We start from the raw sequence: 13795 nt of genomic DNA, 5'->3' as shown, positions 1-13795 counted from the left end.
TCTGATATTCCCCAAAGGTATCAGCAATCCCCTCCTCCAATTCCTGGCAGAATTACTGAGCGGTTGCCATGGCAATGGGGGAGGAATTGGATCCGCAGACCAGCTGAGATCAATCCCAGCTGCCTGCCTCCTCCTCCTGAGCAGTCAGCGTATTTTTAATAGAGTGACCATGTACAGGAGGCATGTCTTTGTCTTGTTAAGCCTTTGTTGTATATTAAATCCTGAGGGCTTTCACCATAATCTGCTGAGCTCACAAGCTTTACAAATCCTACCCTTACTCTTAAGAGCTGCGGGCATTAGACCCAGTAGTACTTTTTTCCTGATCAATTTTGTTTATTTCTGGAGCGTTGCATGCACTGCAGAGTTTAATTGGGAAACTGTTGATAGAAGTGAGTGAAATTAAAGGTGCAGTCTTTAAGAAGTGAACATAGGTCACTTCACAGGGGCATTGAGAAATGGCTGATCGCCAGTGAAAGAGCGTGAGTGATGGATTCTTACAAATGGCAATTCTGTTTGTATTGCAGTTGCGAGGCTCCAGACTTGTTCTTTGCAGTCCTGCCTGCTGTGTTTGTATAAAGGGATGAGTCTAGTTTGCTTTATCTCCTTTTCTTTACCTGCTTTAGCTTGGTGCTGCCGCAGTACTCTTCTAAATACAGAGTGCCCTATCGGTCAGCATTATTTGGGCTATTGGTAGAACCGTTTCACCAGGGCAGAGTAGCAACCCAGGCTTTAAAGGAATTGTTTAAGTGAGCTCAAAGGTGCTGAAAGCTGTTTAGATCCAGTTGATCCCAATATTTCTTTATCTTGGGAAGTAAAAATTGGATTCTTGTCAAAGACGTGGTAGAGGCAATGCTCTGTTCTGTGCTTGCTGTCATAAAAGCAGTTGGTGTGACTCAGATGTATGTGGTTGAGAAGATAGACAAACAAGCTCTGTCACAGAAGGATGTAAAATTCTGATACCAACTCAGCCAGGTCTCAGGTTGCAGTTGTTGTCTTCTGTCTCTGACTGAGATGGGCTGTCCTGAAGCTGGAGCATGTTGGCATCTTTTCCAGAAGCAAGTACAAAGATACGACATTGCTCGGGTAAGAGCCTTTCCAGAAATGTGGAGAGAGGTACAGACTGTGTTGCACGTGCAAGTGCATCCTACCTGTAGATTCCTGCCCGCTTCTTGCAGCTCACAGAGAAATGGTAAATTTGTCGTGTAGCACATTCTGAACACGATGATAATTCATGCTGTGAAGTCATAAGGATTTAGGTCCTTTCTTAGTTCCGAAGTTCAAATTGGAACATTCTGATGGTCAGAGGCAAAAGTGGTGGAAGGCTAAAGCAGTAATGCTTTTATGGGAAAGGAAGGATGTGGGAGGGATTGAACTCGCATGGCTTCTCAGGAGCTGTGATGGATATAACCTCATAGTAAATCTGCATTAATGCAAATTGTAGTTAAGTGTATTTAGTGTTCTGAGATGTTCTGTTTTCATGGCCCCAGATAGATCTTCAGGAGCAGTGTGTGCATTAGACTTTCTGCTGTTAAGGTGGAAGGGTGACTGCAGCTCACTGCAGTTCATTCACACACTGTTTCACATCAGTCCTTTTGAATTTATACAGATACAGAACCAGTACCCAGCAATTAACACACTTTGCCCTGCTTAAAGTGTCATGTTATTTACTTAACAGGTAAAGCCTGCTGCGTTAGCCACGGTCTTAGCCCAGCAGGGAGACATCCTCTCTGCCCATTACCAAAATCATGGCTTAATTTGAGCTCATTTCATTTGTTGAAATGCAAAACTAATTATGTTTAACTACAGATGAACAGGAAGTTGCATTAGCAGAGTTTTTTTTCAAATCAATGGGGAGTTATTCAGCATTATTTGGGGGCTGGGGAACTTTGTAACTAGATAAAAGATATGGGGGAGGGCAGAGCTATAAAAAGTGTTATTGTGTGATTATGAAGAGGCCTTTTAATGCAGTTATTATGTGATGCTAAAAAGGCCTTTATTGCTACAAGTTGGAAGCAGAATGCAAATGGGCTCACAGTGTCTATTAAGTGAAGAGTGGAAAAAATAGTCTCCATTTCCCTGAACTGCAAAGCAAAAATAATGATTAAGTAGTGATTAAAATCTGTGGCAGTCCTGGGTTTGTTAGTTTGATCAGATACTAAGCAATAAAGTTTAGCAAGTAGGGAGCAATTGTTTGTGTAATTTAAGGCATAGTTCATTGTTATGATGAACCTGTTTGTCCGGGATCTGTTGTCAGCAAATTGTTCTGCTGATAAAGGCTGGTTGAAACAATTAGGGTTGAACTCTTCCCTGATGTAAAATAAGTACAGATGAGCTTGATGTATATAATTGAGGAACATTTTATCTCAGATGTTAGCTGATTTCCAGAAGTTGTCTTCAGTTTCCCTGACCGAAGGCTGCTAGACAGACATAACTGGGCTCCTTTGTACCTAGTTTCATCACCAGGGGTCTGCTTCCCAGCCCTTTGTGAACTCAGTTTGTAGGAGAAAGCCTTAATATTGTTTGCAAACACATTGGGAACAAGAATCAGGGCAGGTTCCAGACTGGAGCAGACCCCCACACAGCCTTATCCAGCCTGGTATCTTGGCTTCTACAGAGAACCACCACCAGAAGAAAAGAGACTGAAAAAAGCCAGGTATAATTTTAATTCTCAGCATCTACAGCAGAATGGAAACATGGAGATTTCTTAGAGTATGTTTTGTTCCTTAATAACTACAAATGATTACTCTCTCCACCTAGTGATTAACAATCATAAGTCTTTTCAGGGAGTGATTGCTTGACTGGATATAAGCAAAGACATGACAATCAGACATTTACTTTAAGATTCTTGTGACTGTTTCTTAGAATGGTGCAGTATCTTGGATCTCTTGCACTAGGCACAGAATAAATGCCAGTGATGCAGCTATACGTTTTAGCATTCTCCTTCAAGAAAAGTCACAAGATTTAGTCTGCATCTGATTTACCTTATCCCTCTCACAGGGTATTTGTTCCTGGTATTAAACTAAAGAAACTGAGGTGTAGTGTGAAATAGGTTAATAGTGGCTCTCTGTTTCCTACTACTCACAAGGTCATAGTTTCTGTGTCATGGTAATTACTAGGTTTGAAAAGTGCATTTCCAGCATTAGTAATAGTATCAGGATGTTTCCTCTTGGCCTTCCTCATGTCATGGTTGTGCTGATATACAAGGGGACTATTGGTGAAGGAATTGCTGCTTCTCTTCATATCCTTTCCAGAAATTCTATTACTTAGGACAGTAATTAGGAGATTAAATGGTAATTTTGCAGCTGGTGGAGCAGAGGGAGCACTGACTGAAGCATAGCCAAGGGTGTCCTTCATTCTCTTGTTTCTAAGACTCAAAAAAGTTCTGCCTTCCTGTGTCCCAAGAGGGTTCTAGGTCTCATTCTCTTAAATAAATACCTGTCCATCACTTAAATGCACAGAAGGAGCTAAGCCCTTAGAAAAAGTAAGGGAAAGTCTTGAGAGGAGGACATTGTGGCCTCTGGCTCAGATCTCTTGCCTGCCCTTTCGGCTGCATTTACAGTAAGATGTTTCCTGATTGTGTGATTGTCTCCTATTCCTTGCATCTACCGTGGCACAGACATACAAGAAGAAGATATAAGGTAGAGCATAGATGCTGAATTATGGGGTGATGAAAAGTTCAATACTTTACACAAAGCCTTTTTTCTCAATTCTGGCTGTAACAGAAAGCACCTGAGAATGGAATGAAAGGCATTAATAACTGTAGCCTTTGCCACTGCCTTCCCAGCATGCAGCAACTCTCAAATGTGTAGAAGAGGTCCATTGGTATATTTACCTAGTGTAGTGTGGCCAAAAAAAAAATCATGAATTTATATTACATCTCAGCTCAAAAGCCATTTTACCAGCACCCCACTGTTTGCTAGCAGTGCTTGGCTGAACAGAAAGTAAGTTGATGACTAGTCTAAATGCCCTTCTTCAGGCTGCTCTAGTTTTCCAAGGCAGTGTTGGAGGAATTCAATCACAACTTCATTGTGTTTCCAGTTGATAAAAAGTGCAGGCCAAAAGCGGCTGTAATAAACCTCTTGCTGTTAGTCAAACGATCAAGGGATACTCTAATGTCCCCTCCTTCTGAAAGCCTCTTGGCTAGGCAAGATATGCAGCCACATGTGCGAATGTAAGGCCAGAACGATAATACACAGTATTCACAAGCTCTGGTTTCAATTGAATCTTGGCTGGGCTTTTCTGTTTACTACTGTATCCTAGTCTTTGGGATGGAATATTAGCATTTATCAGTATAGTGTGCTAAAATCCAGTGAGAATAAAACTAGAGAAGTGGCATGGACCATGCATTATTGTTATCCTTCGCAGAGCTCCACTTGCTTTTATTGAGTGCTTCCAGTTTGCTTATGAAGAGAAATGTTCTATCAGAGTGGTTGTTGGCAAAAGAAATGTGCTCAGACACTTTATCAGAAAATCCTACTACTTACATCCTTTTCTAACGATGGCAGGCAGCATTTCTTCATTCTGTGTATAGCTGTATACTTCAAGTCTAACCCCCACAGTCCATATGTCTGTTTCCCAAGCACAGTACGGAATGTTGCCGTTGGCACATACAATCAGGTTTTCATTTCTGAAGCAGTGCGTGTTAAAAACCCAGGTGTGTTTGGCAACAAAAACTAGTGCCTCTGTGGTGTGGAGGTAAAATCGGCTCTGGGAGAAGGATTTTCCTGCACTAGAGCATGAAAACACAGAGGGTGACAGATGAAGCATTTGCAGTAAAATTGCTAAGAAGTGCTTTGGCTACATGGGGTAGAGGAATAGCTCGATTAAGATGATTGTTTTCTGCAAGTTAATGGCAGCAGTTTTGAAATAAAACCTCTTCATTTTGGCATCTTGAAATTTATACTTGACCTGGACTTGTTTGGCCGCAGAGCTGCTGCAGCATTAAGCTATAGCTGGAGGAAATCCTGAATCCAATTACATTTTCTGCCTAATGGGTCATAATTTATGCTATGAAGACGGCAGTGATGTTGCTGGGGGAAAAGGGTATTGGGCATGCTTGGATATGCATGCTGAAAGGCTGATTATAAGTGAACATGAAAATGGGGAGGTGTGCTTTCCTTTCTCACTTGGTTAGTACCAATAAGTGGTCATACTGGATTATTCACAAGACAGGCTGGAAACCTTCGCTTTCATCATGGCTGTCTAACTTGCTTTGCTGTGATTGTTGATTCTCCCGTTACTGTACCAAAACAGGGTTGTTTTTCAGCATCTTTGACTTCTTACTTTCAGTTTCTGGTGGAACTTCCAAAATGGTGTGTTCCTTCTCCTTTGTGCGTTTAATGCCAACTGGTTTCACATTTTTAAATAAAGGAAGAAAAAATACAGGGTTTGGTGGTTTTGGGTTTTTGTTGGTTTTTTTGGGTTTTGGTTTTTTTTTTCAGTAGTGGGACTCCAAATGTAGGCTTCTAAGCTGTGCATAGTTATTGAGGTAGAAGACTTGCCCATAGTTGCTCAAGAGAGGTTGGTTAGTCTTGAAAGCCCAACTTTAACTTTAGATAACACATACACAGGTTCAAAAACTGAACTTTGGACTTCTGTTGTTGGTGTTGGCCTTTCTTTTTGTTGTTTTCTTTTTAAGTTCTGAGTGAAGGTGAGAAGGCTTTTACAGCAGCAGTTATTGGAGCCTCTGAACTTTAACAAGCGTGTAACTGTTCATCTAGGAGCTCTAAATGTTACTTAATAAATTGCTCTCGTTTGGATGGGACTAAGGATTTTTGGTTCGGTAAATTTAATTTCTAACCAAGAGGTATCACTCACGTGCTGAAGATAAGATCATGAAAGACAGGTTGACTGATAATGTGAAAACACTGTAAAAAGGTCCCATCATTAAAAAATGCCTGTTTTTTGCTGATGCCCCCAGCTTCTGGAGTGTTCATACTGGAAACTACTGTCATCCTGGAGTATTTGCATCACTGCACGTTGCTGCAGCTGCTGCCCAAAGACATTAATTGAGTTTGTAATGTTGTCTATGCTCCAGTCTATTCCATTGTAATGCAGAAGGAGAAATGTTTTAGATAGTATTACAAAGCAGAAATCTGGTCTGGAGGAACTTGGAGGTCTGGATTTGAGACATTTAAGATCTCTTTGTAGTACCTTTGCACTCATTCCATACAGCAGAAACCTTCCCAGGAGGAGCACCCCAGAACATGATTCTTAATTTTTTTAATTAAGAATTAAATTTAAATTAAATTAACATTTAGATATTGGAACGATTTGTGGAAAAACAACAAAACTGAGCCTACGAAAGTAGGCTATATTGTCCTCGCTGCACTGAATGTGGTAAACCTTTAGCCTTTTATTGTATTTGGCTCTTTGTCCATGCGGTTCTGTTTGGGATTGAGCTGTAATAAAGTAGTATTGCTGAGAGAAACAAGATTACTCAGAAATAAAACAGGCTGAATGCAGGACCTATAAGGGCAAAATGCACTTAATTGAAAAGTACAAGGAAGGAGAGAATAACCTCAGACAAGGGGTGTGAGTTAAATAAAAGATGTCCAAAGGGAGACTGAAAATGTTGGAGAATCATTTTGATTTCTTTCAGCAACAGTATCATCAAATATTCTTTCCAGAATTATTACCTAACTTGGATTATTTTTAAATGATTCCTTTGAGGCTGTGCTGAATTCGGATGTAGGGAGCACAGAAGGTACGGTATCTTTCACTGACTCCCTCAGTTCCAGACAAGCATGTAACAGATGCTTTGCTCAGGTCCATGGAACATCTGCTCTATCTCTGCTGCCAGAACTCCTTCACTCTCCTATTGAAAAAGAAAATTAAATTAACAAAAAAAAACCCATTAAGAAAACAACAACTAAAAAAGTTAACATAAAAGTAAATGCACTGACAATATTCCATGGGAAGACATTGAAAGAAACCAAAGTATTGCTGATATTTTAATCTCTACAGTATGAGGGAGTTAGGTGAAATGTGCTGGGATGAGCTTGGAAGCAAGTCTCAGCCAGTACTGTGAAGGCAGAAATCACAAACTGTCAACAGCCCTTGTCAGTATATACTGGAGGAAATTTCCTTCCTAATCCAGGTATGGTGTGTCAGCCATAAACATCTCCAATTTGCTGGCTGTTTGGACTAGGTTTCTGACTGGAAGATCAGAGTAGGAGATCAAGGAAGATCAAGTACCCAGGGTATGCCTGTGACTTCCACTCTGCATTTGTGATGGTAGCTGGGGCTTGTATGAATACAGTGTCATATAGAGCAACAAGTCTTCAAAGCAAAGATCATTTTTATTTGCTGCAAGGACAGGCCTTTGAGCCAGTTCCAGTTTGAATTCAGAGGAGTCCTTACAGGCTGCTTGATGTTCTTGTGTGCACACCAAGTGCACTCCCTAGTATTACAGTGCGGTAGAGATATGAATGTAAACCAGCCCTCTCTGTATCATTCCATGTGGTTTTATAAGGAGCTGGAAGTAACTCTGAATGTCAGTAACTTCTTTTGGGTCCTCAGGGGTCCGCAGCACTGTAAATTCACTTATGAAGCCAAGAGTGCTCCACCCTGTGCTCTTCCACTGGATGAGTAAAGGAGACATGGGGATTGGAAGGCTGGCATAGATTTTTTTGCTTGAGGCCACTCCTGTTGTCTAACCATCTTCTGCATGCTCATTTCTTTTCCAGCCTCTCTACAAGTGGACATTGTTCCAAGCCAGGGGGAGATCAGCGTTGGAGAATCAAAGTTCTTCTTATGCCAAGGTGAGTAATGGCTTATGTCATCAGTTATCTCTATCTGGGATTGCTAGGAAAGTCAATCAATGTATTAATTCTGGGTTAAAAGCTCCGTGCCAGGTGTAGCTGCAATATCTCTTGCTCTTTCTTTCTCATTTGTCCTTATAGTTTATAAGGCTGAGAGGAAAATGCAACACATGCTGTTTACTGGAAACAGTAAATGCATTCTCCCTTGAGAGCTGGCAACAGAAAGCAGCTCCAGCAAGCAGATTTTAAAATGAAAAAAACAGGTACTGAAATGTCCTTAAGCTGAGCAGAAACCACAACAGTGGCACCTTGCGTTATTCTACAGCTCTTTGATCCTTGGAATCTAAAATAAGCCTGTTGTTTTTCCAATTTATTTCTCTAATCAACTGCTTAACAGCAGTAATGAAAGTGCTAGGTGACTTGAGAATGGTTACCTCTGCAACTAAGGATTTTAATGCTGCTTAAAACCTGCATTTCTTATGACACCATTTACTGTTTGTTCAGGCCACCAACTGCCCCAGGCTGTTTTCCTCTGCAATGTGGTGCAGTGCTGACCTCATCTATGTGCCCCAAAGCAGGTCCTACAATTTTAGGGCATTTTCCATATTAGCATCCACATGTCCTTGTGAGAAGTTCTCCTGAAAACAGCTGGTCTGGTTTCTAATGGGAGAAATGTGTATGTTGGAGCACTGATATGATAGCATCCTGAAGCATGACATAGAGCAATTTGGTGCTATCGTGAGCTCTGGGAGCCAGGGCTCAAAATGCATTAGAGAGCCACACTTCCTCAGGAGCATACTAACTAGGACGAGTAATGAGGGCATCTGATCCAGGAGTGCTTAACTGCAAAGTAATTTATTAATGCCAATGCTTTAAAAATTAAAGTATACTCAGACCAAGTGCTGTTGTGATGATATTTGCATTCAGAAACTGGGGGATCATTAAAGTCCCTCCAATAATAGGAGTTTGTCCCAAATAACAAAGCCACACTCGGGAATGCAGAGATTGTGAGCAGCAAGAAAGAGACAGCCTGGAACCACTTACTAACAATTCTGATTCACACTGGATGCAGCAGGAGGTTGAAGCTCATCAGTGCCAGAACTGCTGCTACAGTTCAGTGTCACATTTTGGTATGCAAAGTAGCTCAGCCTGCACATACAGGTATTGATTAAAAACATGGTGGAGCTGAAGCAGGAAGAGATTTTAACTTTTCGGGCTGATCTGCATAGTGGAGGGACTGGGATATGGGATCTCAGGATGCATAGAAGGCCATTCTGGGCTAAAATGAGTGTACCCCTTTAGATTATAAAACCAACCTAATATCGTTTTTGCAGGACAGCAGCTGACCATTCACAGTGCTGTGAGAGAGAATTTTCTTTGCTTGCTTCTCAGGTACCAGAAGCCCTTCCCCTGGGTCAGTCTTCTGCATAGTGCTACTGGTTGTGTTTAATTCTCCCTCTGTGCAGCTTTGTTGGGAACTCATTTCAATTTGCTCTGTTTTCTTTTATTGTCCCTAGTGGCAGGGGAGGCCAAATACAAAGACATTTCCTGGTTTTCCCCTAATGGTGAGAAGCTGACGCCGAACCAACAGCGCATCTCAGTGGTGCGAAATGATGACTTCTCCTCCACCCTCACCATCTACAACGCCAACATTGATGATGCTGGCATCTATAAATGCGTTGTCAGTAGCATGGAGGAGGGAGACTCCGAGGCCACCGTCAATGTGAAAATTTTCCGTAAGAGACCAGCTTCGAGGCTGTTTTCTGGTCTACCTTGCACATGTATGAGGCAAGATTAGGGAGGAGACCATTGTACCATACTAGCAAAGGCTGCTTTTAAAAGGGAAGAAGGAGGGTGAAAATAAAGGGGGTGTTAAGAAGATGCAGCCTTTTGCTTTCTTGGTTTTGAGGGGTAAGTGGGAATTAGGATATGAGTGACAGACATACTATGAGAAAAGACTAGTGTTCAGTAAAGAGGATCACACATTCAGAAGGGTAATAATAAGCTATCAGCATGTTGTCCAGCAAAGCTGTGACAGCAGCTCCTCCCCTTTCTGCCAGAAAGCTGGGCAATTCCAAGTTCACGTTTTCTCTTTGCAGTGTGGACAAATAGGTGAGCTAGGTAGAATATTGATTTGGCCCACTGATATGCCCAGGAGGCAGAGCTGGAAAATGGGGTTCCTGTGATGTGTTGCAGTGCATTGAGTCAGGCACACCTTTATCCTTTCCTGGGAACAAGAAGATTCCTACAGAACATGTCCTCTGGGATATTTTTGCTTTCCTCAGGCTTGAGTCAGGAGCACATCCTGAGGTGTATGAAGAAATCTTCAGTGACTTTCTCCTTCCGTTGTTTTCAGAAAAGCTGATGTTCAAGAATGCTCCCACTCCTCAGGAATTCAAGGAAGGAGATGATGCTGTGATTGTGTGTGATGTGGTCAGCTCACTGCCTCCTACCATCATCTGGAAGCACAAAGGCAGGGATGTTATCCTAAAAAAAGATGGTAAGGCACAAGAGGTGTCTCAGTGCTTGTCCATCCAGGGGTCAAATGTCCATCTCCCATCAGGGCTCAAATCAGGCTCATATGAGAGATTCAGGAGAACAAAATGGTGGCAGTCACGAGGGAGGACACAAGCAATTTGTACCTGATGCTAGGTCTTAGGGTGTGAATTTATTATTCCAGGTGCTGTGGTTTGGCAATGGCAGGGCAATAATGTTCCCACAGAAAAGGCCATCATGCTTTGATGCTGGAATGTTAGGCAAAGGAATGCTAGATAAAGATTGTCAGATAAAAGAAATGCCATCAGACAGGAAAGCTACATGTTGTGACACTCTCTAGTCTTCCTAAGAAAAAGAGGCTAAAAACTCCTTGCAAGAAACTTTGCCTTTCATTCAAAATGCTGCAGACTATCACGCTCAGAGGGGCATTTTGCTGGTAGAAAGTCTTCAGAGCCCTGACTTCAGTTCAGCATTGGTGCCTCAGCTGTGTTTCCCATGTCTACTTGTTGCAGGCAACTACTTACTACTACAGTAAGATGAACTCTGCCACCCTGGGGCAAGAGGGCCAAGTTTCAAATTGCTTGTTGTCTGATACCGATTAAATGTAAATGTGTTTGTGTGTGTGTGTGTTACTCTATGTGTACTTAGGGTATAAAGCACCAGAGCAGTTTGCAAACATCTGGTTTCTTTCTTGGCAATGTCAGATCCAGCTACAGCAGTGTCACCATTAAACAATGGGAAGGGAAGTTACATTACCCTAAGCCTTGTCTCAACCTAGAAAGGGCAAGGAGAGGAGAAGAACCTGTTGCCTGCAGTGAGCTTCCCTGAGGATCCTTGGATGAACCTTCCTTTTGTCTTTTCTAGTTCGATTTATAGTCCTGTCCAACAACTACCTGCAGATCCGGGGAATCAAGAAAACGGATGAAGGGACATACCGCTGTGAGGGCCGGATCTTGGCTCGTGGGGAGATCAACTTCAAAGATATTCAGGTCATCGTAAATGGTGAGCATCTTAGAGTGAGGCTGATACGGGAACAGCGTATGTAGCACATGCACTCCAGGCTGCTGATGCAAATGTTACTTTAGATTCACATTCACAATTTACCATCAGCTTACTGATCTTTCTTTGCTGTGTCAAGTAAAACTGTCCATGAAATTGACTTAGTGTTTACCAGATGTTTACAGGAAACTACCATGTCAAGAGAAACCTGAAGTGTTTTATAACTTTCAGAGAGGTGTTGCTCTTCTTGGGGCTCACAAGTAGTTTTGTCTGCAATGCTGATGTTTTGTGCATCTCCCCACCCCCTGCCCTTCCTTCCTTCTGCTGATTGCTTTGGAGAGCTCATGCATCAAAGCTGTTGATTGAAACCTGCGGGTGATGGCATAAGGGTTTGAATTACTAGTGAGATGTGTGTGTGTGTGCGTGTATTGCAGAGATTTACAGTGAGCCTTCCAGGGCTTGCTCTTACATCTTCCTTCCTTTCTAACTTGAATATGGATTCCTTCTCTTCCAGTACCTCCGTCTGTGCGTGCCAGGCAGAGCACTATAAATGCCACTGCCAACCTCAGCCAGTCTGTCACCTTAGCATGTGATGCTGATGGCTTTCCTGAGCCAACCATGACGTGGACAAAGTAAGATGCTGTGTGCAATGTCCTGATTGTGTGTGAGTATGGATGTTTTCACTAAGGCTTGGAAAACCAGGCAGAAGGGAAAGCAACATTTTAAGTGGAATAATATTAATTCATTTTTCTCATAAGGGAAAGAATGGCCTCCTAACAGAATTGCAGTTAACTTCTGTTTTGGGTTAACCCCAACAGGCACACAGCCACTCACTACATGATGAGTAGGGATGAGGAAAAGAATCTGAAGGGTAAAATCCAAAAAATCATTGGTTGAGATAAAGACAGTTTGATAGAGATAAAGCAAACTCTGTGCATGGAAGCAATGCAAAATAAGGAATTCATTCATTGCTTCCCATTTGCAGGTAGGTGTTTAGCCAGGTCAGCTGTCCCAGCTCCTAACTTCTTGTGCACCCACAGCCTACTTGCTAGAAGGGCAGCATGAGAAACAAAAAACCCTTTGACACTGTGTGTATTTTAGCAATAGCTGAAACATCATTGTGTTATCAGCGCTGGTTTGGTCACAAACCCAAAACAGCACCATATGAGCTACAATGAAGAAAATTAACACTGTCCCAGCCAAAACCAGTACAGATTGCTGGAAAAACAAGAATAACAGTAAAAATAACAATTTTTCACTGTCCCATTGCATCCCTTGTCAAGCTGAAAATAGAGATGAAGCTTCATGTTGGTCAGAGCTGTCCCATGGGTCAGATTATTATCATCTGTTGCATGATGGGGAAGCTTAGGCAAAAGCGGATGCTGTAATTTGCATTTGTTATGCCAGGAGATCACATTTTTCTCTTTGTTTCATCATGTCTAAACTTCACTGTCAGGCAATGATGCAGACTTGAGGTATGCTTTTGCTGGAGGTTCAGCTGCTGAGAGCCCTGAGGCAGCAGGGTTTAGGAATAGATAAAGCCAGTGTGCTTTTGTGCTCTGCAGGGATGGAGAGCCAATAGAAGAGGCCGATGATGAAGAGAAATACAGTTTTAATTATGATGGGTCTGAGCTCATCATCAAAAAGGTGGATAAGAGCGATGAAGCGGAGTACATCTGTATTGCTGAGAACAAGGCTGGCGAGCAAGATGCCACCATTCATCTCAAAGTCTTTGGTAAATATGCTTTTACTGTTCCTTCCTTCCCAATCCAGTCAGCTATTGGTAGCTCACTAGTGCAAACTGGAAGTAACTGCTTATCCCAGTTAATGCCTTAAGCTGCTGCTTTCCCAAGTAGTACTGTGCACTGCTGCCATCATGCCAGGCAAAATACATTCTCTGCATTCTGAAATAGATGCCAGCTCCATTCTGCTTGCTCTCTGATAAAAGAAATTCAGTCCTGTGCAGGGGGAGGTGTGAGATTGACGTACTACTTTGAAATATCTTCCAGGCCCAGAGGGCTGAATCCTAATCCACCCAAAGCTGCTATTAAAAGGGCTTTAGCACTTCAGTGGGACTTGCTATAACCTGGACAAGTAGGTGAACTCCACCCCACCACTGTGTTGCTTTTTCTTTTCAGCAAAACCCAAAATCACCTATGTGGAGAATAAAACAGCCATGGAGCTGGAGGACCAGATTACACTGACTTGTGAGGCATCTGGGGACCCAATCCCTTCTATCACTTGGAGAACTTCCACCCGGAACATCAGCAATGAAGAGAAGGTATAACCCTTCCCAAAACCATGATCTCCTTTGCTGGGATCAGTGCAGCTTGTATCTGCCTGCCTCTGCTGATCCAGAATGCATGACAGCTGCACGCAGATGCACATGCAAATCATCATGATTCCCCTCTCTGTAGTGAGAACGCTTGTGATACTACACAGACTATCTGCTAAAGGGTCAGCTCCACAGCCAAAGTAATGCCATAGGTGTCCTTTTGTAGAAGGACTCATCTCAGTTTATAACAACTGAGAATATG

At 42.3% G+C, this 13795-nt stretch overlaps 1 protein-coding gene across 1 annotated transcript in view; it reads left to right on the top strand.

The window, feature by feature from the left end:
- Nucleotides 1-7688: 7688 nt before the first annotated feature.
- NCAM1 (neural cell adhesion molecule 1) overlaps nucleotides 7689-13795 on the top strand; it is a gene marked incomplete at its 5' end in the record, with an annotated part of 48653 nt that continues 42546 nt past the window's right edge. Inside the window, 7 exons of the mRNA XM_010016168.1 lie at nucleotides 7689-7763; nucleotides 9281-9499; nucleotides 10120-10263; nucleotides 11124-11261; nucleotides 11773-11890; nucleotides 12824-12993; nucleotides 13397-13539. Of these exons, the coding sequence (XP_010014470.1) occupies nucleotides 7689-7763; nucleotides 9281-9499; nucleotides 10120-10263; nucleotides 11124-11261; nucleotides 11773-11890; nucleotides 12824-12993; nucleotides 13397-13539 (1007 nt within the window). The remainder of the gene's footprint in view (nucleotides 7764-9280; nucleotides 9500-10119; nucleotides 10264-11123; nucleotides 11262-11772; nucleotides 11891-12823; nucleotides 12994-13396; nucleotides 13540-13795) is intronic.

Source organism: Nestor notabilis, unplaced genomic scaffold, assembly GCF_000696875.1.
Source record: "Nestor notabilis isolate BGI_N333 unplaced genomic scaffold, ASM69687v1 scaffold33016, whole genome shotgun sequence".
Classification (NCBI taxonomy): domain Eukaryota; kingdom Metazoa; phylum Chordata; class Aves; order Psittaciformes; family Psittacidae; genus Nestor; species Nestor notabilis.
This window is presented reverse-complemented; position numbering and strand designations above follow the sequence as displayed.